Genomic DNA, 27,709 nt, shown 5'->3' with positions numbered 1-27,709 from the left:
AGGCCAATCTATAAGCTACTGGACCAATCCCCTCAGTGATCTCATACGGCCCGATAAATCGTGGACTAAGCTTTCCTTTTCTACCAAACTGTAGAATTTTCTTCCACGGAGAAACTTTCAAGAACACACGATCACCCACATTGAACTCTATATCTCTTCTTTTCAAATCTGCATAGGACTTCTGACGATCGGAAGCAGCTTTTAAACTTTCTCGAATAATTTGAACTTTCTCTTCAGTTTCCCAAATTAAATCCACTCCCACTAATTTCGATTCACTTAATTCTGACCAATACAACGAAGTTTTACATTTTCTTCCATACAAGCTTCAAACGGTGCCATTTTGATACTAGCTTGATAACTATTATTATAAGCAAATTCAGCTAAAAGTAAATACCTTTCCCAGCTACCACTGAACTCGAGTATACAACACCTTAACATATCTTCCAAAATCTGAATCACTCGTTCTGATTGTCCGTCAGTCTGAGGATAAAAAGCTGTACTAAATTTTAATTTGGTACCTAAAAGTTTCTGTAGTTTACTCTAAAATCTCGAAGTAAACCTCAGATCTCGATCTAAAATAATTGATGTCGACACCCCATGTAATCTCACAATTTCTGACACATATAATTTCGCTAATTTTTCAAGCGAAAATTTCGTTCTGACCGGAATAAAATGCGCTAACTTAGTTAATCTGTCTACTATCACCCAAATTGATTCTTTCTTCTTCGGAGTCACAGGTAATCCAGATACAAAATCCATAGTCACATGTTCCCACTTCCATTCTGGAATCATTACAAGTTGTAACAAACCCGTGGGTACTTGATGTTCTGCTTTTACCTGTTGAAAAATCAAGCATTTTGCTACAAATTCACAAATTTCTCGTTTCATCCCTGGCCACCAATACATTTTCTTCAAATCACAATACATCTTTGTACTGCCCAGACGAATCGAGTACATGCTACTATGAGCCTCTGATAAGATATCATTCTTCAATTCTAGATTATTTGGGACACAAATTCTATTGCGATAGTATATCATACCACCATTATCAATAGAGTACTCTAAGTTCATGTTGTCTTGAACCATTTGTCGTTTCAGCACTAACTTCGGATCTTCATCTTACAACTCCCGAATTCGTTGGAAGAATACTGGTTTTGCCTTTAATTCGGCTAACACAGAACCATCTTCATTAATAGAAAAATAAGCATTTAACGCCTGAAGAACAAATAATGACGATTTTCGACTAAGTGCATCTGCCACTACATTTGCCTTACCCGGATGATAATCAATGACAACATCGTAATCTTTCAATAGCTCTAACCAGCGCCTCTGTCTCAAGTTTAGCTCTTTCTGCGACATTAAATATTTCAAACTTTTATGGTCTATATACACATAACATTTCTCCCCATAGAGGTAGTGTCTCCAAATTTTTAGAGCAAATACTATAGCAGCTAGCTCAAGATCATGTGTAGGGTAGTTCCTCTCATGTGGTTTCAACTGCCGAGAAGCATATGCTACAACTTTTCCTGACTGCATCAATACACAACCTAAACCATTCAGAGAGGCATCACTATATACTACATACGGCACACCTGATTCAGGCTGAGTCAACACTGGGGCCTCTGTCAACCTTTTCTTTAACTGATCAAAACTTCATTGGCGTTCTTCTGACTATACAAATTCAATATTCTTCTGTAGTAACCGGGACATCGGTGAAGTAATCATTGAAAAATCCTTCACAAATCGACAGTAGTAACCAGCTAACCCAAGAAAACTTCGCACTTCCGTAACATTCTTTGGAGTTTTCCAATTAATCACTGCTGACACTTTGCTCGAATCTACTCGTATACCATCAGCCGACACAATGTGACCCAAGAATCCCACTTTATGAAGCCAAAATTCACATTTGCTGAATTTTGCATATAAATATTTTTCCCTCAAAATCTGTAGTACAATTCTCAAGTGCTGAGCATGCTCAGATTCTGTCCTTGAATAAATTAGTATATCATCAATAAACACAACCACAAATTTATCTAGGTAAGACTGAAAAATTCAATTCATTAAATCCATAAAAGCAGCAGGAGCATTTGTCAAACCGAGTGGCATAACTAAGAACTCATAGTGACCATACCGAGTTCTAAAAGTTGTTTTCTGTACATCACATTCCTTTACATTTAACTGATAATACACAGATCTGAGATCTATCTTTGAAAACACCGCAGCATCTTTAAGTTGATCAAATAAATCATCAATACGAGGCAAAGGATATTTATTTTTAACCATTACCTTATTCAACTGTCTGCAATCTATACACAACCTCAATGAACCGTCCTTCTTTTTCACAAATAAGACAAGTGTACCCCATGGCGACAAACTCGGTTTGATAAACCCTTTGTCCAACAACTCTTGCAATTGTGTCTTTAATTCTTTTAATTTAGCTGGAGCCATTCTATACGGTGTCATTGATATGGGAGCTGTTCCCGGAAGCACATCTATCACAAACTCAACCTCTCTATCAGGTGGTAAACTTGGTAATTCTTCAAGAAATACATCCATGAATTCATTCACAATAGATAATTGCTCTAAGTTTGATTCAGAACTTCGAGTATCAATAATATAGGCTAAATAAGCCTCATTTCCTTTACGCAACAATTTCCGAGCAGAAATAGATGAAATCATTTTTACAGTATCATCCAAATTTCCAGACTCAACCAAAATAATATCTCCTGTCTGACATTTCAAAATAATTCATTTTTCTCAACAATTCACTACCGCATCATGTTTCATTAACCAGTCCATGCCCAAGATAATATCAAATTCCCGAAAGGGTAGCAGCATCAAATCAGCGGGGAAATCATAGCCCTTAACTTTCAGTGGACAATTATGACATATTAAATTAACTACCACACTTTGGCCTAACGGATTTGTAACTTGTACATCATGATCAGTAGACTCAACAAACAAATTCTTTTCAGATGCTAACATAGTACAAATATATGAATGTGTAGATCCAGGGTCTATTAAAGTATACACAGGATCATCATAAAGATAGAAAGTACCAGCAATTACATCCGGAGCTGTTGCTTCTTCTCTTACTCGAATGGCATAAGTACGAGTAGGGGCCCTAACTTCTGATCGACTAGTAGTATCTTTCATACCCGAACGAATAGCCCCGATAGCACTGCTCTGACCAAAGCGTCTTCCTTTTTGAGGAGGAGTTTTCTGTTTCTCCTTCTATTCCACTTCTTCTACTTGTAATTGGGGACAATCACGAATAAAGTGATCCGTGGCCCCACATTTATAACAAGCTCCTAACTTACTTCTACATTCATCGGGGTGACTTCTTTCACAATGTTGGCACTTAGGCCTTTGGGTATTTTGTACACTACCTACGCTAACAAAAGGTCTATCAGATGCCTTATAATCAGATTGTCTTGGTCTACTCTTTCCCGATCTTTCCGGTGCTGAAGTGGCTCGACTAAATTCCTTTTTAGATTTCTCCATTTGGTAAAGCTGAAAACGACTTAGATGCACTTCTTTTGAAAGATCCTTTACTTCTTCTATCTCGTTGCATCTTTCTATTATATACTTCTTCAAGTTTCTGAGCACGATCTGATAGAACAACAAATTCTCTTATCTCAGTGTCCCCTATCATCATTCTAATCTCATCATTTAGCCCTTCTTCGAATCTGATACACATTTCTTCCTCAGTGGGTATGATATCTCGAGCATATTTGCTCATATAAACAAATTCTCTTTCATATTCAGCCACTGACTTGTTTCCTTTTCGCAAGTCAAGAAATTCTCTTTTCTTCTTATCCAGACATCTTCTACCGACATATTTCTTCTTAAATTCATTTTGAAAAAATTCCCAAGTGATATTCTCAGCCGGTACCACAACTTCTATTATTTCCCACCAGTTATAAGCTTCTTCTTTCAGAAATGACACAGCACATACTAAGTAATCATCTGGTGAGCACGCTATTTGCTTAAACACCCTCATTATACTTTGTAACCAATACTCAGCTTTGACGGGGTCATTATCTGTTCTTCCTCGAAATTCTTCAGCCCTATTTTTTAAGCTTTTCAAATAGAGAACGTTTACCAGATTCAGTTGTCGGAGGAGGTGGAGGAGCAACCGGGGGTACTACCGATGTTGGAATAGGGGCAGGAGGTTGCTGAGTCTGATTTCTTTCTCGCACATTCTCATTATACCACTGATTCATGAATCCATAAATCATATTTTTGAATTATTGATCTCGCATCAATAAAATTGGAACTTTACTACTTGTTCCTTGTTCCGAGGTTTGTACTCTGCTGTTAACCTCTTCTTGCTCAATTTATTTTGGTCTATCTGACATCTTTTTAAATCGAAAACAATCTATACTAAAAACAAGGATTAGATCGGATCATACACATCACACTATCACAGATTTATATGTCATGTAATTCTAGACACTTTTCACATCATACATATTCCGAGAATCGACTAAACTAAAGCTCTGATACCAATAAATGTAACACCTCTCGCCCATATCCGATGCCAGAACAGGGTTTGAGGTACTACCTGAATTAAACAATAATAAACGTATGAAATCGAGTCATAAATCTGTATTTCAATTAAAAAATTTCTCAAATTTCATCTTTAAGTCCTTAATATGGACCTATGAGGCCCAAAATATGCTTAGGAAGTGATTTAGGACTAAACCAAGAACTTTGGAAAATTTTCCGTGAAAATAAGGGCACATTCCCGTGTGGCCTAGGATATGCCTGTGTGGCCTGCCCGTGGACAATTCTGACTTTACCACATGGCCTGGGCACACGCCCATGTGACTTGGCCATGTGAAAACCTCATTTTTCACTATTTTTAAGCTATTTTCACATATCAAACACACTTAATTTATGCCCAAAACATTGACTTATAAATCTTGATCAAATAACAATCTTTTATCCATTTCTTGTGCCTAAACACAATTATACACTAATAGAACCCAACCAATCAATTATTTCAATCCAAAATATGTATATTTCATTTTTTAACACAAAACATCACATTTAACATACTTTACATATTTAATCATTCACACAATTACATTATCAAATCAACTCCTATACATGCCATATAAATCAAAAAGTTGTTTAACAAAATCTACCAGAGTAAATCTGGATAGTGTGACCCTTGATGTAGATCCGATCCTCCGTATGTATATAAGTCAATCTACAAAACAAATAACATACACAAGTAAGCTTATAGAAGCTTAGTAAGCTCATAGGCATAATTACACAAATCTTACCAAATATTGTACACAATCATATATCTATTAGCTTAATTAATTCATCCTGCAAATCATAATTTCATTAATAAACTCATTTGGATAATTTCCAGGTTGCTATTCACAAATTTAACTCCTTTGGGCCCATTTCTCATTTACTTCCATTGTCAAATTAAGGAACAATAAAGGAATTGAGTACTTCATTATCACATTGCCATAGTAAACTATGGACTTTCACATTGTCACACATCACACGCAGAAGCCATAGCCCTGCCATGGTCTTACACGGATCACATAACATACCGATGCCATATCCCAGATATGGTCTTATACAGAATCACATTATCAGATCATACCGATGCCATAGCCCAACTATGGTCTTATACAGGAACTCGAATCACATTGTACTGATGCCATAGCCTAGCTATGGTCTTATACGAAAATACATATCACATCTTTTCCGTCAATTCATTATGGTCACAGAATGGAAGCACTCAAATCCATTGTTCCAAATAATATGTATTTTTACTTAAATACTATTTCATACTTTTTACAATTTAATAGTATTCATCTACAATAATATACTTAAAAACCATAATAGTTTCGTAATAAAACATTAAATTTTCCATATGAACTTACCTGGGCAAATTTACAAAAGTCGTAGAAAGTCAGAGACTATATTCTTAAATTTTCTCCTTTCCATGATTCGCTTCGTTTTCTTGATCTATAATTATAAAATCATTCCTTCATTAGCATCTATTTTGATTCTATTCTATTTCACAACTTATGCCCTTAAATTTTTTAAATTACACTATTACCCCAAACTTTTTAGTTTTTACAATTTAGTCTCTGTTCAATTCATTCATCAATTAAACTAATTCCTTTCAAATATCATTTTATCAAAACACTAAAAACTACTTCACAACCTTTGACATTCCAAACTTCAACACAAAACCCTAATTCCAACAACTTTCACAATTAAGTCCTAAAATAAATTTCTATGCAAATCTCTTCATAAAATCATCATATAATGAAATTAAAACCTTAATTCCATGATAAATCATCATAAAATTTCAGCACTTATTCATGGAAACTTTCAAAATTACCCATGAAATCAAAAACTAATGAATTAAACAAGTGGACCTAGTTGTAAAAGTCTCGAAAACACAAAATTTACAATAAATAATCAAGAATTGAGCTTACATGTAGTAAAAATATGAGAGACCAGCTTAAAAGAACCTTTAAATGGTGTTTTTTCTGGAGAGGATGAAGAAAAATGAAGAAAACTCTAGATTTTACCTAATATTTCATATTTTACAATTTAATTTTTACCCTATTTCTAAATTTGCCCCTTGTTCACACTTCATTTTTATTTTTCCTGCACAGTCATGCTGTTCAGCCAAATAATAGGTGTTTAATTGCCTATTTAGTCCTCCTTTAATTATTACTAGAGCTATTTAATCACATTTCACAATTTTGTACTTAATTCAATTTAGTCCTTTTTACCCAATTGGCTACCGAAACGTTAAAATTTCTTAACAAAACTTTAATACTAACTTACTAACACTCCACAAATATTTATAAAAATATTTATGCCTCATTTTATGAATTCGAGGTCTCGATACCTCGTTTTTATCTTATTTAATCTACAAATTTCTTTTAATTCATAATTTCACTAATTCAGAATTATTTCTAAAACCACACTTAATTTTTACTTACTAATATCTAAACTCACATGTCAGATTTAGTGATCTCAAGTCACTATTCTGATATCCCTGAAATTTGGGTCGTTACAGTAAATGTCAAAATAGTATTTATATGTGGATACAAAATAAAAAGAATGACAATAAAATTGTTAATTGTTAAAATTTATATTTACATTATTAGTGCAATTGAAAAACATATTAAAGTAAACCAAAAGTTTACTAATATAAATACATTTACTACTTGGCGTAACCAGTTAGACCATCCTGAAATATATATGATGCAAAAATTATTTGAGAATTCATATGAACATTCATTAAAGAACCAAAAGATTCTTTAATTTAAAGAATTGTCATTTGTTGTTTGTTCTCAATGAAAATTGATTCTTAGAAACTCAGTAGCTAAATTTGAGATTTAATGTCTTGCATCTCTGAAATGAATATGGGCCCATTCATCCGCCATGTGGATGATTTTGATATTATACAATTTTGGTAGATGCATCTACAAAATAATCATGTATGTGTTATCAACTTGCAGCCTGTCGTTTGCAAGATTGCTTGTTTAAATAATTAATTTCAGATCATGCAATTAAGATAATTCATCTTGCTAATACTGATGAGTTTATATATCAGTCTTTTATTAATTAAGTTTGAAAAACTTTTGTAAAAGTTTGTTATTTACGCATAATGGTTTACAGAAATTATTGATTGAATGCCTCTGGTTAATGTCTAAACCATTACTTATGAGAACAAAACTTCATATTTTAGCATGAGATTATATTGATTTACATGTTGTAAGCATCAAGCCAATAAATTATAAATACTCCTAATTACAATTGATTTTTGGTCAAGAGCCAAATATTTCCCATCTTACAGTTTTTGGATGTGCGGTACATGTTCCAGCTGCTCCACCACAACGTACAAAGATGGGTCATAATAAGAGATTGGGAATATAATTTATATGAGTCTCCTTATAACATTTTTGAGCTATTAATTCAAGATTTAATTATGACATGAGTTGTCAGTTTTCCCAGCATTAGGGGGAGAGGATAAAAAGTTGGATTAATAAAGTACTTGAAATGAATTATCAATGTCTAAGATCCTTGTACAAAGCAATCATTTTACAAATCAACTGTCAGATTCATTAAATTTTACATACCAACCAATAATGCTCTAATACAAATTAATGTCCTAATAGGGCAAACTGTTAGTGCAAAAGAAAATAATCCATGCCTGAAGCATGGAAGACCAATCGGTTCCAAAGATAAAAATCCTTGTAAAAGAAAAGGAGCAAACATTTAAGATGGTCATATAGTAGAGATGGAGGTTCCTGAAGAGACCCATGACATAACTAATTATAAAACTCGGGAAGAGATTCAGGTATCTAAAAGTGAAAATGGAAATGATGAAAATAAAGAGATCTCGATAAGTTATGTCAATACGAGAAAAAGATGGAACCAAAAAAAAATGTAGTTATCAAAAACAATTTTGCTTATAATATTGTTATTGCAATAATAAAAGAAAATGAGGATCTTGAGCCTAAATATACAAAGGAATCTAAAAATAGAAAAGATTGGCCAAAATGGAAAGATGCAATTCAAGCAAGATTGAATTCACTTTCTAAACATGAAGTTTTTGGACCTGTAGTCCAAACACCTAAAGGTGTAAAAGCCGGTAGGATATAAATGGGTACTTGCATGAAAATGGAGTGAAATTGATGAAGTCGTAAGATATAAAGCTCGCCTTGTAGCGTAAAGATTTTCGCAAAGGCCCGACATTGATTATGATGAGACATATTCTCCCGTGGTGGATGCAATCACGTTTAGATATCTTATTAGTCTGACAGTACATGAAAAACTTGACATGCATCTAATGGATGTTGTTACATCCTATTTATATGGTACACTTGATAGTGAAATTTATATTAAAATCCCTGAAGGATTTAAATTCCCAAAAGATATAGAGTTTCTTGAGAAAATTGTTCGATCAGATTAAAAAAAAGTTTATATGGAATAAAACAATCTGGACGTATGTGGTCAAATCATCTTAATGAATACTTGTTAAAAGAAGGTTTCAAAAATAATCCAATTTGTCCATGTGTCTTTATAAAAAGGTTTGGATAAGATTTTGTGATAATTGTTGTTTATGTTGATGATTTAAATATTATTGGAACTCCTAAAGAGCTTCAAAATACAATAAATTGTTTAAAGAAAGAATTTTATATGAAAGATCTTGGAAAAAAAAGTTTTATATTGGCTTACAAATCGACATTTAAAAGATGAAATTCATGTTCATTAATCAACTTAATTGGAAAAGATATTATAGAAATTGTACATGGATAAAGCAACCAATTAAATACTACGATGGTTGTATGGTCATTAGATGTGAATAAAGATCAATTTTGTCCTTGCAAGAATGATGAAGAGTTTCTTAATCTTGAAGTACCATATCTAAGTGTCATAGAGGCATTGATGTATCTTGCAAATAACACAAGACCTGATACAGCTGTCGCTGTAAACTTGTTAGCAAGATTTAGTTCTTCTCTAACATGTAGACATTGGAATGGAATTAAACATATATTTAGATATTTTAAAGGGACCATTGATATGAGGTTATTTTATTCAAATGATTCAAAATCTCTATTAGTTGGCTATGCTAATGCTGGATACTTATCAGATCCACATAAAGGTTGATCTCAAACAGGATATTTATTTACATGTGGGGATACTACCATATCATGGCATTCAACAAAGCAAACATTAGTTGCTACTTCTTCAAATCATGCAGAAATAATTGCAATGCGTGAGGCACAAGTCGAGAGTGTATTTGGCTAAGGTTATTGACCCAACATATCTAGAAAATATGCAATTTGCCTTTACAAGAAAAGATGTCAACTATCTTATATGAAGATAATGCAGCTTGTATAGCTCAATTGAATGGTGGTTACATCAAAGGTGATAGAACGAAACATATTTCACCAAAATTATTATTCACCCATGATCTTGAGAAAAGAGGTGATATAAATGTTCAACAAATTCGTTCTAGTAATAATTTAGCAGATCTTTTTACTAAGGCATTGCCAACTTCAACATTTGAAAGACTACTAACAAGATTGGAATCTATCGAGTCAAAGATGTAATGTAATGTTGCCATCCGGGGGAGTCTAAAAACAAGTTGTACTCTTTTCCTTTAATCAAGGTTTTATCCCATTGAGTTTTCTTGGTAAAGGTTTTTAACAAGGCAGCTTGTAATAGAAGGTTTTTATCTCACAGGGTTTTTCCTAATAAGGTTTTAATGAGGCACATTATCTACTAATGGACATCCAAGGGGGAGTGTTATGAATATGTTATTAAGTGAATGTCCATCATGATGAAGATAAAGTTTTGATGTATTTTAAATTCTAGTAGTCATTAGAATTAGATCTCTACTTCTTTTATACTTCTTATGCCTATAAATAGAGAGGCTGATGAAGCATTGTAATCATCCGTTTTGATCAATAAAGTGCATTCTCTATTGCTTTCATATTTTATTTGGTCTTTATTCTCTCAATCTCTCTTTATTTTATAATAAATTTTATATTTTTATAATTATGTGGATATAAATAATCTTACATTTCGATAATAAAATGCAACTTCAATATTAAAAGTTTTAACCCTTAATTAAATCTATTAACTTTCACATAATCCATTAATAATATTGTAAATCTAATTATTGTCAGCACATCATATATAATTTTTGATTAATTAATATCACATTTAACAAAGATTACTAAACTAAACAAAGTAGAAAGAGAAAATAAAATTTTAAAGCTTTTATTATTTATTTGAGAAATCCCAAATTCTCCACGCCCAAAAAAAAAAAAAAAAAAGAACCCAAGATCCCACAACATAAAAGAGATGGTATATAAGACAGTACTTTATGATGTAAGCAAGCATTGCCCCCAACCCAAACCCAAAAGCTTTCTTGTTTTTATATTTAACAAATTGTTGCCACTCGACATTACCATAATCACAATAAAGCTCCCTCTGTTGTTTTTTGGGGATGCAAAGCTTTTGATCCACTCCCACCATCATACCCTTCTTTCTCTTTTCATCCACCACTATGAGTAGCCCCACCGCAGGCGGCGGCAGCGGCCTTTCCATAGATGAGGAGGAGACGGCGGAGACTCGGATCAGGAGGCTGATATCGGAGCACCCCCTCATCATCTTCAGCAGGTCGTTTTGTTGCATGTGTCACGTCATGAAAAAGCTGTTGGTCACCATCGGGGTTCACCCCACTGTCATCGAACTCGATGACCATGAGTTCGCTTCCCTCCCTCGATCACCGTCCCACGATACTCTCATCTCCTCTCAGAATCTCTCCCCCGCCGTCTTCATTGGCGGAACCTGCGTCGGCGGGCTCGAATCCCCCGTCGCTCTCCACCTTAGTGGTCACCTCGTCCCAAAGCTTGTCGAAGTTGGCGTTCTCTTGGTATAATATATAGACACATAAATAATATAAACCAATTTTACTAGTTTTTTTATTTTAAATATTGGGACAGGCCACTTCCAAATGAGAAGTAACTAGTTTCTGCTTCCTTTTCCTTTGGGTTTAAATCTTAAATTCAAGTATTGCAGAAGGAATTAGACTTGTTTTTGTTTTTCGCTCCCTATTAGCTTTGCTGGTCAAATGAGTAAGAGTTCTGGGGGATTTGAGCTTTGTGGAGTTAGAAACAATGGGCAATGAGGGGAATGGGGGGTCCATTGCCAATTATTGAGCAATCAGAGCCATTGATATTTGCTGCCGTTAGGTTATAGATGAAAAAAGAAATTTGGGTTTTCTATTTTTAGAATGCCCCCCTTAAGAATTCAGATTCTTACATGGCTTTTGGGGGGATTGGGATTTTTTTTACAACAATTTTTTTATTTTTAATTAAAAATAAAAATTCCAACTCAAAATTTAAAACTTAAATGGTCCAAAATAATTTCTATTACACTAATAATTAATTAATTTTTCTTATATATATATATATATATATATTAAAATCATGCTTAGATGAAACTTGAGAACCAACCAAGAAAGATGAAATTAAGGAGGTAATAAGCTGTAAATTATATTACATATTTATTCCAGTTGCTTTGGAAAAATTGTTCAAAATTTAAAATATTTTTATTACATATTCAAATTATCGTTAGTTTTTTCGTTATTAAAATCGTTATTTTAATTATTAAATGTGACTTGAGATCTTGTGTCACATAAGATTGAAATATTTATTTTTCTCCTCTAAGAATCTCTCTCCCCCGCCGTCTTTACAATATTTATTTTTTTTAAATCTTTCATTTTAAATTATGTCACATAAGATTTTATGACATTTAACAGTTAAATAAACAGTTTCAATAATAAAAGGACCTGATTGATATAACATGATAGTTTGATGATTCAATTAGAACATTTTGAAGTTTGGGGACCAATGTAGAATGAGGGTCATAGTTTAGGGATGTTTGGTGCAATTAACTTATTATTTTAATTTAAAATTTAATCATTTTTTAAATTAAATCGAACTTTAGTCACTCTATTTCTTATCTATACTATTATTTAAGCTCATGATTGAGTCATTTATTTCAATTGGGTCATCAACTCGGTTAGAAGTTATGTGAATGCCCTTCCGTAATTAAAATAAGTAATATTATTCGACGGTATTTTAGTCTTTTCATATTAAAAAACTAATAAAAATATGCATATGGTAAGACTTGAGCCCATGGCAATTACATTAATGAAAATTTTATTTTACCATTCAAACTAAAGCTTTATTTTAATATTTTTATACATTTTAATTTTATTATGTACGCTTTATTACCTTTATCATTGTATATATTACTAATGTTGTTAATTGAGTTAGTGTCATAAGGCAATTTGATACTAACTCATTATTGATGACAATGCCATGATAAACAATTTAATATATTTTTTCATTTTATTAACGTACATATTTCATGTGTTATTATTAATTAATTTCAAACAATACATTTCATTATTTATAGTATGTGATTTTAAATGAACATTTGTGCTCTAAATTTGTGGTTTCCACATGCATATGCATATGATAGGATTTTTAGTATTATTTAAGTGTTTTACTAAGTTGGTGTCACCCTTAATGAGGCCACCAACTCGGTAGGAAAATAATAGAAATATCCTTTTGTAATTAAAATATGTTATGTTATTCAAAGTGTTTTAGTCTTTTCATTTTAACAAAAACCAATAAAAATATACATATGATGAAATTTGAATCCTTGCCAATTAAATTAATACCCTTAAATTTACCACTCAACTAAAACTTTATTTTGAAGTATTTTATACTTTTTTTATTTTAATATGCACAATTTATTATCTCTCATGGGTTGTATATATTAATAATATTATTAATTGAGTTGGTGTCACAAGTCAATTTAACACTAACTTACAATTGATGACAACGCCATAATAAATAATTGTAGTACATTTAGTGTTGTTAATTTGATGTATTTATGTTGTTAATTTCATGAGCTATTATGATTAATTAATTTCAAACCATACGTTTCATTATCTATTGTATGTTATTTTTAAATACGTATCTATGTTTTAAATTTGTGGTTTTAAAGACTATGAATTTCTAGTTTAATGACAATAAGACTAAGAATGATAAATTGAAACATGTGAACTAAATTTATAATTTAGATACAAAGACATGTATAATAGTAGAATTTAACCAAATATATTTAATTTCTCTGTTTAGATTAATACTAAAATTTTAAAAATAAAAAATATATAAAACTAAAATTGGCAATTTAAAAGTTTTAATAATTAAATTGACCAAATTAAAATATGAGACTAAATTCATAACTTATACATGATACAGGGACTAATAACAAAATTTTAGCAACAAGGAGGTATCTTTCCAAATTAAGAAAAAACTAGGATGGGGTTAAAGCTCTAACAAGCCAACATAATGGAACCCACTTTTATATAAATAAATTCCGTAGGGTTTGGAAAAAAGTGCATGATTCATGAAACCCACGAATCAAAGAGTGGGGCTTAACTTGGGGATCATTTTTATTACACCTGCCAACCATAATATGGTGTTGATGAATGGACCCCATTCTAGAATCTCTTTCTGATTCTTCATAAATCATCAATTTGTGGATGATTAATAATAATAGTAAAAACAAAATTATGTTTTTGCTTCTATATTTTAATTAGTGGAAGTAAAAGCAACTTTAATTCTTTCTTTTCATGGACGGGTGAGGTCAGGGTTTTGCTTTGGCTTCTTTTATGGGTTCCCCACTTTACTTGATGTGTATGCAATTGCAAATCCGCAATGCATGTATGTTTATTATTGTCAAAATTTTCATTACCTACTCGGTCCCAGATTTTATTCTTCCTTTTTAGGCCATTGTTTATGCCTCTCAACCCCCCTACTCAAATTACAGTTATATAAGTCTGATCCTAGTCATCAGTTCAATAGTTTGAATCAAAATTTAGTTGATTTGAAAGTTCAATTGATAAAAGAGAAACTTGAAAAATCATTTAAAAAGCAATAAAACATGAATTTTTGCTTTTTCATTTAAAAGAAAATAACTTTTGCATTATATTTTGGTTCATTATAAGTTTTTTTTTGGAATTTTTCCAGGCATATCAGAAAGTGGAGGGTTAGGAGTGGTTTTTGTAGATCACTCACCGAATACAACCATTGATGAGACTCCAACTTTGGTTCTATAAAAGCATTGATTTACTTTTTTAAGTGCTGATCCTAAAGCTAAATGCCACCTTTTATACGGCCCTGAATTGATCTTTTGATTAAAAGCATGTCATGCAACAACACAGAAGCAATCAGACTTGTTTTCCTCTTATTTTTAGTATTGCTTCTGCTGCAATTTCTCCCCCCCCCCCCCCGGCATCATATACATGCATACATACACAAATATATATATCAACTTTCCATCAGATGAACTAGCAGCAGTAACACAACAAGCAAGCAAATTCATGTGGTTTTGGCTCTATGATATCTGTAAGAATATAGCAGACATTTGGGACGTGAATGCTGAATCAGAAAGGAACAGCATAAAACTCACAAAAACTATGAACAAAAGAACACAAATTCGACAAGCAACAATTTCCTCTTTTATTCGTCAAGCAAAATCATGGTGAGGTTCACCAATGTGGTAAATGAATGTCATCTAGTAAACAACATGGTAATGATAGTATCAATCTCAGTTGCAGTTTTACAAGGCCTTTTCCAGTTGTAAATCCTGAATCTCATTCTACTCTAATCCTTTTAGCTCAAAAAAGAAAGACTGTCAAAAATTGCTTCCACCTACAATCCACCCCATTTCATGAATTTCTTGACCTCATCATATAGAACCAAGATGGCTGCAGCACCAGTGCTCCTAAATATGTTAGATAGTGCCCCGCGGTAAAACGAACTCACCCCCTCTGTTCTATAAATCATCTTCCAGCACTGCAGTGTGCTATGGTACATCGGTTGTTCCAAGCCAGATTGCATCATCATCCGCCTCCGAACTGTATCAAGTGGATATGACAACAATCCAGCAGATGTTGTCACAGCCTGTGCAACCACCCAACGTTTCCATAATGCCAACTCAGTTTTGGACTCTTCAGACAAGATTTCCTTTATAGTATCAAATCCACCAAAATATAGACCCCGATGAACAATCATCCCTTGTAGAGAAGCAGGAAGACCCCTGTAAATTCCTCGTATCCCATCTTTTTCGCGTATGGTGCTCAGGAAATGGTAGATTCCTCTGAATTGACGGACATTGCTTCTTCCAATGTCTGCAGCAAGGCGGGTGTGAGCAATGTCAAGAGGGTAGATCAAGATCAATGTTGTACAACCAGCTGCAGCTCCAGCAATGAAGTTAGCAGATGCTCCAGAGAAAACATGACCATCTTCAGAATAACCGTTTCTTAATATGTTTTTATACAGATCCTGCATAAACAGATGCAAGTAAAATGACAACCGCACATGTTGTAAGTTTACTCAGCGTTATAATATTAGAACCATAAAGTTGCATATGTTTTTCGATTTTGAGGCACTGGTTTTGAACTTTTGTTCTGGCTCCATTAGGCCTTGTGCCTTACATGAAAGGCAGATAACTCCCTACTATCTCATAAATCCTACCCTTTTGATCCCCAAGATTCAAACCTTAGATCTCCTAGTTTATATTTAAGTCTCAAGTTATAATATTTGGGGACTCCCCTAGCGGACTTTTGAGCTTGCTTACCATCAAAGTAAAATTTTATCTGAATTCAAATAGATTGTCTCAAAGTCCTTTATCAAGTGATCTCATTGAACTTTTCAATGATGGCTAACTGGTAATAAGCTAGGCGAATTCATGTCACCTACTCCTAATGCTCGTCCAAGAAGTAACTCTATAGTTATACTTACAGCCAGAGTTGTCATTACACCAATCAGGCCGATTTTTCAGGAACAATTTACCTTATCTGTCCCTAGTATTCCGACATTATGGTTATCTTTGAGATCAGATTTGATTAATGTGCCTCACCAAAGAAACAAAAAATAGAAGAAACAGGCAAACCAGGCACAAGCATGAACATACATGTAGAAAAAATCTTCAGCTTAGGTTCTTATTTGATGACAACTTTCAATTTAGTTCCAACAACCTTATAATCAATAGTACTATGACTAGTTCTTCTAACAGTATACACAACCTTGTAAACTTTCAATTTTATCTCCAGGTAACTGCTAACATGCACATCTTTCTAGGTGGAACACAAATCTTCATGAAAAAAGAATCTCTTTTGAAGTTCAGAAAGCTTTATCTCTTCAGATTATATTAAATATCAGCCATGTGCTTTATTATATAATATATATAGTCCTATGATATATGACAAAACCAAAACAGTAAAGCACCACCATATTAAGAGTAGCTGAATTTCTATACAAAGGCTCGTACCCTCTTCATCTGCCATGGCCTTAAAGGGTAACCCTCTATTGCCTTACCAGGTAATGAAGGCATATTATACCCCACATATTTATTTTCATACTAATCCTCAGAGCCACCTAAACAATATTCCATCCATTTTCTGCCAAAAACTTCAATTCCAGCAATTTACACTATATCACAAATAGCCTGATATCAACTTCAACTATTCTCAACCATGCATAAACTTTAGGTGATAATAGAACTCGCAAATAATCCTAACATGACAAACTATGCCTCCATTAAGTAGAGTTGGTTAGCTGGATATATTACATCGTTGTACTCTACTCAGGACTACATCTCTTTCCTTATACTTAAATTCCTAATCATATTTCCAGTATATATAAAGACATCTAGAATAGCACTCCAGTCTCAGCCACATCCATTTGGTTTTCTTGCATTTCTCAATAGTTAAAGGCCAACACTGCAACCAATACAACATCGCTAGTTTGATTGCTATCCCGTAACATTTTCCTTCAAATTTCCGCGGAATTCATAACCAGATAAGATTGCCGACACATTTCCCTGTTCCATCCAAATCCTACCTGGATCCTTTGAGGAAACTCTCTATCAAAGCCTAAGTCTCTAAGATAACTAAACAAGATGAAAACTACTCAATTCATTGCATGCCTTCTATAATTGATCCCCTATTCACAAATGAAGTCTAGACTTAGTCTGAGTAATACATACTCTATTATGATTGATTACAGCCAAAAATTCTTGTATGCCAAAATCAGTAAGGAGAACAAAAAGCTTCATCTTCAGGTAAAACTGAAACATTAGCAAGAAAGCACCCAATGGTAGTTGAGCAATAGAAATGAGACCAGTAAGTTTATCCATGCCTAAAGGATTTGTAGCCTACTTGCAGGCCAAAAGAACCAACTGTTACCAACTAGCATGTTTAACAAACTCACCAAAGACATATAAAGAAGACTCAAATGACGACAGTTTCCGAGGCCAAGGTGTTATCACAGGTAATAGGATTCTTAAGTTCTCTACTTTAATCATGACTGTAGTAAATAGCAATAAGAACCAAAAAAGAAACAGCAAGATTAATAAGGTCTCTTTCCCTTTCATGTAAATTTTCATGAGAAGCACGGTCTATAAAGCAAGAACGCATTAATTACATTCTAACATAGCAAAACATGGAAAGCATACCATGAGTAAACCAACATCCCATGTCATAAGATAATAACATCACATCATCTCAAAGAAACCTTTTATCATTCATTTCACATGCACGGAACATCTCCTCTCAAGAACATTAACAACCTTGACAAAGATTCACTATAAATACCCCCAAAAAGAAAATCACATGTTTTCATTTCACTTCATACCAAGAAACCAATGGAAAGGGAAGGGAAAGATGACAAATTTGCAAAAAAGAAAAGAAATTATTACCTTGAGGGAGAAATTAAGAGCAACAGAAGGGTAATATCTGAGAACACTACTCCCATTGCCTCTCCATAAAGAAAGAATACCTTCTTCTTTAACCGTACGGAAGATACAATCAAGCATCCCTTTGAATTTCCTTCTCCCACCCGCCACGATAGCCAAATTGCTCTCTTGGGTTTGAAGCAACAACTTCGCCCTCTCAATCGGTGCCACGATCGTGTGCACCACGCCACCCATCACCGCTCCCGCCATTAGATCACGGTGGAAGCTCGCCAGCCATTTGTACGGCCCCGACGCCGGTTTCAACCCTCCTCCCCTGTTTTCTATTTCGTCCTCTTCTTCTTTACTCATAACTTCGAAGACCCAAAATTTCTTTGCTTCAAGAAAAAGAAAAAAGAAACCCTATTTTCTTCTACTGAGTACAAAAAAAATAGTGCGCTAAAATGATTGAAGCATTGCCTATTCAGGGGACAATATTAATTTGCTCTGCTTTTATAAAACAGAGTTTTAGCTTAGATGCCTCTTATAGCTAATCTTTGGGGGCTTCTATTGCTTTTAAGCTTTGTGAATGCTGATCTCGCATCTACCACTGCCACCCTCCCCTTCACCCCCCCCCCCCCAAAAAAAAAAAAGGGGTAAAATAACGAAATTTGTCCTACGCGGATCATTTCCCAATACGGTTGTTTGATCAGAAGGAACTTAGGTTTCTCTCTCTTTTTTTTTTTTTTTAGTTTTTTTATTTCATAGTTTTGAGTAAAGATTCTTCATTATTATTGAGATTAATGTTAAACAAACCGTTTAGCTTTTGCCAAGTGGTACCTTAATCCTAGTTTTTATGATATCATTGGAAGAACTGTGGATTCCTTAATTATGTCTTTTGACTTTTAAATTCAGCACATTTAGCTTAATCAAACAAGGGTAAGATTCAAAAGTTCTAAAAAGGAAGGTATTAGGATTTGATTATTTATTAGTATGCTTGTTGAATTGTCTCACACACACGCATATATATTTTGTTATGATTAGATTCATTACCAAAAAAGTAGTTTAGTATTAAAGAAAGAAGGGGGTGTGGGTGGATGTTGTCATGCTAGAAACAGAACAAAGGGATATGAGTTTGCAATTCTATGGTACCAAATATGTGGGTATTTTTTAGGCATGAAAAATGTAATACAAGCGTTTTGGGAAAGATGCTTTGCGATACAATTGCAAAAAAGCAAGCATTAACAGCAGTGAGAAATGGAATCTTAGTGGTAAGCATGTAATTGCTTGTGTTAGATAGTACTTTGAAGATAGATTGGAAGATGATGCCTTCGTAGAGCTGTTAACAGAAGCCAATACATGTAAAAAAGGGTGTCCCATTTGCCTTCTGTTATAGGCAATTGATGATACCCATAATTTGTAAAATTCTACATATGAAAGGTGGAGAAAAGATGAGATAGTTCAAGAGGTTTCACTAGCAATGTGTTTGACGAAATGGGCGACTGGAAATTGGAGGAAAAGTTATAAATATGGTTCTATTTGCTTGTTTCAGTTCAGATGTGGCTTTCTTCTTTTTGTGAAAGAAACTATTTGAGCTTTCTTCATACTCCAAGCATTGAGGGTTGAGATATTGACATCAAAAGTGCTATTGTTGAATGCATATAGGTAGGCTTGGTTATCAATGACCAGCTTGGGATAAACTCTGGCAGCGATGCAAGCTCTTCCTTCCCCACCAAAGCTCTCCACAATAGAATGATCTATCTGCAATTTAGGAATCCAATTGCATCAGTCTATAGGAAACTTTGAAATGTTATTAGTGAAGTGTTAAAGCAGATATAACATACAAGACTTCTCAGTGAAATCATCTCATTAAGAGGGTCTATGTCAATGAAAGCTCCATAAATGGTCTTTTTGGGTCCTTCCTCTAGAGATGACCTGCTTTGATCACTGCACATGAGCACTACATACTTTTCATTACTTCTGAAAACGCGAAAGAAGATTGAGGTTTGCTCTGTCAAGTCTTTAGAAGCTAAAACCAGTATTCCGAATGGTCCAATATTGCCTCCAACCGATGCTGTCTTCTGACTACAGAGCAGTTGAGGATCAACCCAACTTGGATCCAATAAGTCAGCCTCCTTTAAGTTGGACGAATTGAAGGAAACTTCGACATCGGACTTTAGCAGCATGAAGGCAAGATAGTTAACTCAATATTTCACTTTTATGAGATTCCTGGGCATTATGCACAATTGAGAAATAAAGCTACACCTGAGAAGCTGTAATGCCTGAGATTTCAAGTACAGATCCACCCTTAAGTTCCTTGTTCTTGAATCTGACATTAACAGTACGTTGCTTTTCGATCTCTTCCACCGGCCACTGAATCAATTGCTTACCAGTTTTACTAAGTAGAATGCTTCGAGGAAAATGACTGAAAACAAACATCACCATTGTTAGAAAACATGGAATCTTCAACATATTTTGTGACTAGTATGATTAAAGGTTATATTACCTGTAGACCAGACCAGTCTTTCTTGACGTCATCTGTTGTACTGTCAGACTCTTGTATCCAGGCCCACAAGATCCTTCTCTTCTTGGCACTGTCAAAAAATGTCTTAGAAGCATAGAAGTTATCATAATCGTATCGTAAATCTGAACCATTGTCCAAGAAATCAGTGTCAACCGAAAAATTATCTGTCACGGCCGTGTAATTTCCTAGTACATAGTGATCGCTGCTGTTGAAGCTTGCCTTGAGAACATGTTTTCTGAATTTGTCAAGTGAAGAGGTGTCAACTCCATTTTTTCCATCAATGGAAACTGGATAGAAATCAGGACATTCCCACATGCCAGTCCTTGTGGATGAGTGAATAGGTTCTTTACTCTGTGTCCATGTAACAAAATCTCGACTTCGATATAGCAGTGCCCTTCCGTGGCTATTCATCTCGTTCCCAACTAAGACCCTCCGTAATCCATCAGGACCTTGCCAAGCAGTTGTAGGATCCCTAAAGTTCTCTGAGTCCATACCATCAACATGGGTGATTACAGGATTATGAGATGATTTTACCCATTCCCTTAGCATAGGATCAGATAAGTTTTTCGGCTCGGCCAAGTTTTGAACTTGGCGGTTCATGGTAACACCTCCCGTCTATAAAATGATTGGTTTTCCCACGGAAAGGAACGTGGTTGAGCCTGACCAGCAGCCGTTGATATCGAAAGGATCATCAGGAGAAAGTGCAATATCAAGATGAATCCAGTTGACAAGATCATATGATATTGAATGAGCCCATGTTATGTTGCCCCACACTGCAGCATATGGATTATATTGATAGAACAGATGGTAAACTCCCTTGTAGTACATGGGACCTGAGTTAGATGTATCCATTTTAGAAGATTTGCATACTTCTATTACAAAATTAAATGGTGGGACTTTGTTTATTCATATGAAGAGTTCCATGAATATCTGAAATGAACTTTCAGCCTTCTAGTAATCAATACATAGAACAAATGAAGAACATGTAACACATGACAAGCATAACCAGGAGAAACAAAAAGTTTTACCATTAGGATCTGCAGTGCCATAAGTGCCCATTTGAAGATTACATGTAAAACACACACATACACAGAACAAAGACAAAGTCAACTCTCTATAACAGGGGATAAAGACTGTAAACCACAGTTGTAAGGAAACAAACCATTCATCCAGTTTTTGGGAGGCTGAAAGTGGTAACCAGTTCTATAAGGCTGATCCTGTGGAAGAGATTGAAGCTTTTCATCATCTCTATCAGATTGAACTCCATTCCCAAGCAACCCAAAGCAGGAGCCTACGACCAAAACAACAGATAAATCCATTGTAACCTTCAGTTTCAGGTCAGTCATCAATGGCTCAATGGGTTGCTATACTAAAATACTGAAGGAAGTTTTCGAAGGTCAGATTGAATCATCTTATGGTCTTGCAAAGTCGACTTTAATTTCATTGATGAAAATGGGACAGTGCCGGTCGTTATAAAACTTTGAATAACAATAGAGACAGGTTTGACGAAAATTTCTTTTTGGTAACCAGGTTTAATGAATTTAATACTCTGATTAATGCAACTTATCCATTTCAATACATCAACACTACTTTATGGCGAAAAACACAAGGAATACAACACGTGTCGTGCCTCTTATCTGTCTATTCAAATGGGTCTAATGATGCTTTAGTCCCTACTTCTATAATAAATTTAAAATGCGGTTTGTTAATTTCAAGTGTTATTCATTACTGTAAAAAATTACTGTGAGAAGTTAAAATGTCGATTTTAGACATGATATTGAAAAGTAAATTTTATTTAATTTAAATAATTTGATATTTTGATAAATAAAATATAAATTTTAAATATGTTTAAGATTCTATATTATTAATAAAACTCTAGGTTAAGAAATGACTAATATACTCTTTCATCAAATAGCTATTACTATTATTTTGGTGGTCATTTTGTCTTTTCATACTTTTATATAATTTTTAAATAAAATAACTAAAACTAACATATCTAAAGATTAAACTCATATTCAATGGATTTATAAATAAATCCTTTACCATTACAATAATAATAATTCTTGAGTAAGCTTTAAAAAAATTAACTTTTAACATAAATTGTTTTCTCTTATCAAATTTGTGTATATAGATTATGTCACCGATTAAGTTGGTGTCACAAGTCAACTCATACTAACTCACAATTGATGATAACACCATGATAAACAATTGTAATGCATTGAATAGTGTTAATCTAATATATATAACTCGTTAAAAATCCGTTTTACTCACAATTTAATCTATTTTTATTTTAATATTATATATATTTAATGTGTTCTTATGATTAATTGGTTTATCTATGTACTAAATTTGTGATTTCTACATGCATACACATGTGATAGGATTTCTAGCTAATATAAATTATTTGTAAAATTAATGATAAAAATATTACAAAAATTTAAATATAATTAAAAGGATATGTAAATAATTTAACATAATTATAAACTATAGTTAAATAACTTTTTTTATTAAATAGTTAAATAATTTAATATAATAATAGATGATATTTAAATAATTTAATATAATGAAACATAAAATATAAATTAATCTAAATATTTAAGTGCTTTTAAATAGTTAATATAAATAATGATATTTTGATATTTTTACTTCAAAACGTAAAAGCCAAAATTTACCTAAATGCAAACTTTTGCATTTGGGTGAAAATACACCTTTTTTACGGTAGTTATAACCCTAAAGCCATGATAATTGTTAAATTCGTTAAATTAATTTCCAAAATTTGATGCGTCAAACATATTATCATATGTGTAATGTTATTTCAGCCTGTTATTTTTACATATTACTTATTAAAATTTCAATTAATGAATTAACAATTGTCATTTGCATAAAAATTGAAAATTTAAAATTCGAGACCTAAAATAATCCAATTAAAAAATATGAGCTAAATCTACAATTGTACGTATAATGTTGGACTAGTAATTGGATCTAATCTAACGAATCTAATAGATACCGTTTGGGTCAGGGTTAAATTTTCAAAATTTTAAAAGTACATGGACTAAAATTAACCAATTCAAGATGTACAGAGACTAAAATTGATCAAATTATAATATAAGGACTAAATCCACAACATTTGAAAAGTATAGAGACTAATAAAAAGTTTAATCTTAAAATTTAAAATCCTTTCAAAATTTTAATCCCCAAATCTCAAACCTAATTTTAATTTATTTAGAAACTTAAAGCTAAAAAACCATACCCAGTTGGAATTCTAATCCAATCCATTTGAAAATGAAACCTAAGTTGCTTCTGTTAGTACAACAGAAGGAAGACAAATAGATGATGAAACATCTGTGATAAAAATTGTGTTGTAAATGTATAATTGGTTCTATTTCACTTGAGTGGTCCTAATGCTACTGATCCCTAAAAGTGCTTTGTTGCATGCGGGAATGTATATATATATATATTGAAGATAGAGATAGGGATATTGCATGGTGGGGTTGTTATAAAGTTGTTTATTGAAGTGGACTTAAAAAGGGATGTGATCATACATACGGTAGGAGATGTGCTTGTAAGCTTGAAATAGGTTTTTTTTGGTGAAACAAAAAAATTAAACAAAGATTACATCATATTCATTTGATCAATTGCTCCCCTAGGTTTATTTTGAATGAGAATTTCTGAGGAAGCATGAAGACCCGTCATAAACTTGGAGACCTATCCTCCCTTCTGAGCTCAATTTAGGCAAACAGTCCGCAATACGATTGTCTTCTCTATGAACATGCCGAATCAACCAATGCCCTTCCGTATTCATTATCTTTTGGACTCTCCTGAGAATTGTAATGCTCAAGTCTCCCAATAAATTATCCTAAAAGTTTGAACTACTTCCAAATTCCTATTCTGATCTAGCAACACTACACCAGTAGGCACTACTCCAGACCTTTGATCAACCGCTCCATCAGTGAACAAGAGTATCCAATTATCTGAGAAGGTGCTCAGAGGATTAGAGATATGGACATTTGAGTTACCCCCTAAATAATTCAGCTCATACTATTGTGTCCATGAATAGGAAATTTTAACAATCTCAAGGACACTCCAAGAGATGACTTAGAAAATAAAAAGGTTCCTATTCTTCAATATGCACCAAGTAATTAATTCGAAAAGACAGGACCAAGCTATCTCTTTTCTAGTCACTCTTGTGAAACAACAAAGATTGGAGTTTTGCCAAGTTTGTAAATTCACAGAAAAAAGGTTGTCCTGTTGGTTATTTGGAACGACTTGCCTCCACACCTCTTTTGTTGTTGAACAATCTCGTAACACATGTAGAATATCCTCTATATCATGGCTGCAAAGTGGGCAAGAATTGTTTCTCCCAAATCCATGCCGAACACGTTCCATGTTAGTGAGTAGTCTTTATTTAGAAGCAAGCCAAATAAAAAATCCTAACTCTCTATGGTCCCTGAAACTTCCACGTAACTTTTCAGGACTCATCTGTGGGGTTCCAAGAATTTTCTATTAAATACCAAAAGGCACTTTTGATAGAAAAGGATCCCGTATTGAAATTTTCCAAATAATCCTATTTGGCCTTGATAAAGGATTGGGGAATACTTGCAATACGCCTAACAATATCCTTTGATAGCCAAAGTCGAAAGAGATCCAAGTTCCAAGATCCATCTTGCAACACCATCTCACTCAGGGAGCAATTTAAAAAGAGATTGGCATGGGCAGATATATCTTGGTTTTAATTTCTACAAGCATGTTGAATAATTTGGTTTGGTATGTTGGGTAAGTGCCTTGGAAGTTTGTTTTAGGTCTTGAATTCGATTCCCTCATTTTCAATTTTCCTATTTATTTTAGCTTTATGTTAACCTTGAGCTTTAGGGCTTATTATTTATTTCTTGTTGGGTTGTAACAAGAATTAGCTTGCTGGTTCAATGTTAAGGTGTTAGCTTACCTTTGAGTTTTGTGTTTGGATTCCACGTTACGCAAGTTGGAATATTTTTAGCTCCTTGCCTTTGAGGGTTATTGAGTTTAATGCAAATTCTATTAAATAAGATAAGATTTTATTTTAATTTAATTTTTTTACCCAAAATTCCCTATTTCCCCTCAACTTGATAATTGTTCACTTTTCCCTCTCTTGATTTCACGTTTTTTTCCCTTTCTCATCATCTTTTCCCCCTTTTCTTCTTCTTTTCTTTTCCTTCATTTTTCTTGTGACATTCTTTTATTCTTCTTGGTTTATTTCTTGCTCGTTACCTTTGGTTTGTTATGGGACTACGTTGATTGCCTATTGCGATTTTAGTTCATCAATAGTGTAAGTTTCGACCGTTATTTTTCTGCTACTTCTAGTTGTATTTTGTTTGTGGCTCGAGATTTCATTTGAGTTTTAGCCCATTCTATTCTATGTTAAATGTTCCTATGATTGTTGGTTAGGTGAAGGGTTGGAAGATCGAATACCTCCAGTGGAGTAGTCTCGCTTTGGATGCTATTCTTCGAGTGGTAAGAACTCGATTTTGGTTTTGAGGACTGAAATTTTAATAAGTGTATGCTATTTTTGGATAGATTTTTTTATGGTTAATTAGTATAATTTACAGAACGAATATAAGTTTTGTGAGTTCCAGATGTGTGGTTTATCATATCAACAATCAGGTGTGTGAAACTAACTTGAATTATTGCTTGAAACTCAAGAAAATTGCAAAACAAAGGCTATTTTTGAAACTGCCCGCGCCACACGGCCGTGTGCGCCACATAACTATGTGCTTGGCTGTGTGCCAGACCATAAACACCACATGGCTGTGTGGTTGGCTGTGTGTGATTGTGGTAGGCCGTGCGATAGACCGTGCGCCAGGCAGTATAGAGCACATGCCCGTGTGTGATTTGCAACTCGTATTGGTAGGCCATGTAGATCACACGGGCTAACTTTTTGGGCCGTATGGGCCTTTTAGGCCAATTTTAATGACCATTTAGGGGTCGAATAAGGAACTCAAAAATAGGGTCTGTGGGTATCATATAGGCCCAGAAAAGAGTAAGTTTTAGTTTGTATATACACAAGGGTAAGCTTAGAAAAAAATATGTTGAGTAAGTTTGGTTGTGTAAAAAAAATTATATGCTACACTATGATTTCTTTAGAAAATATGTGTATATGTATGCCGTAGGACTTATGGTATAAGTATGTATTTACTATTTTATGATTATGCTTATGGTTTGGGGTGGGATATGATATGATGGAAGAAGTGGCAGTTTTTACTGCAACTATGGCGGCTAGACGGCAAGATTCTTGTCTGGCATATTTATGAGTAGCATACCACTACATATTGGTATAATTGGATGGATGGACTCTTATAGTCCTAATTGGTGTAATTGGTTGGACAAAGATGGTATGTAGCGGATGGGGTAGGATATGATAATATATGTTATGGTATGATATGGGATATGATATGATAATATATGAAATATGGTACTACATGATATGAAATATGATTTTATAAGGTACGATATAAGATATGCTCTAATTTGAAATCTGTTATGCTATGATGTACTCTGATATTTGTGTATATTTACCATATTTTGTGGGCCAAATCACACACTAGGTGTTAAGCTTACGTGTTTGTTGTTTTGTTTCAGGTGAACCTTAGACTTAGGATTAGACGACGATATTGGAGCTCAATTTTCACACTTTTGGGTTTAGTATGTTATGAACTTTCATTTTTATGGACTTTTTTCGACTTTGGACATTTTAATTTTGTTCGGGACATTAGAATTTATTTTGGTAATTTTTTTTAAAGTTTTAGTTTTCAATCAGTGTTTAAAACAAGATGACTAACAATATTCTAAAGGTAAATAAGACCAATTTGCTATAATGTGTCTGTT

At 33.5% G+C, this 27,709-nt stretch overlaps 2 protein-coding genes and 1 pseudogene across 2 annotated transcripts; 1 reads left to right on the top strand and 2 right to left on the bottom strand.

Moving 5' to 3' along the window:
• Positions 1 to 10,967: 10,967 nt before the first annotated feature.
• Positions 10,968 to 11,892, top strand: LOC108485989 (glutaredoxin-C6-like). Its single transcript, XM_017789821.2, has one exon. The coding sequence runs from the start codon at positions 11,078 to 11,080 to the stop codon at positions 11,450 to 11,452; it is 375 nt and encodes a 124-aa protein (XP_017645310.1). The 5' UTR covers positions 10,968 to 11,077; the 3' UTR covers positions 11,453 to 11,892.
• A 3,197-nt stretch (positions 11,893 to 15,089) lies between these two features.
• On the bottom strand, positions 15,090 to 19,323 carry LOC108484509 (probable ADP,ATP carrier protein At5g56450). The gene is made up of 2 exons (XM_017788319.2): positions 18,355 to 19,323; positions 15,090 to 15,938 (listed from the first exon to the last, which is right to left on the bottom strand). The coding sequence occupies exons 1-2, from the start codon at positions 18,697 to 18,699 to the stop codon at positions 15,306 to 15,308; spliced, it is 978 nt and encodes a 325-aa protein (XP_017643808.1). The 5' UTR covers positions 18,700 to 19,323; the 3' UTR covers positions 15,090 to 15,305.
• Positions 19,324 to 19,592: 269 nt separating this feature from the next.
• Positions 19,593 to 22,396, bottom strand: LOC108485707 (beta-fructofuranosidase, insoluble isoenzyme CWINV1-like; annotated as a pseudogene).
• Between the last annotated feature and the right edge of the window lie 5,313 nt (positions 22,397 to 27,709).

The sequence above is a fragment of the Gossypium arboreum genome, chromosome 6, assembly GCF_025698485.1.
Source record: "Gossypium arboreum isolate Shixiya-1 chromosome 6, ASM2569848v2, whole genome shotgun sequence".
NCBI classification, from domain to species: Eukaryota; Viridiplantae; Streptophyta; class Magnoliopsida; order Malvales; family Malvaceae; genus Gossypium; species Gossypium arboreum.
Note: the sequence above shows the minus strand (reverse complement) of the source record. Positions and strands in the feature narration are given on the sequence as shown.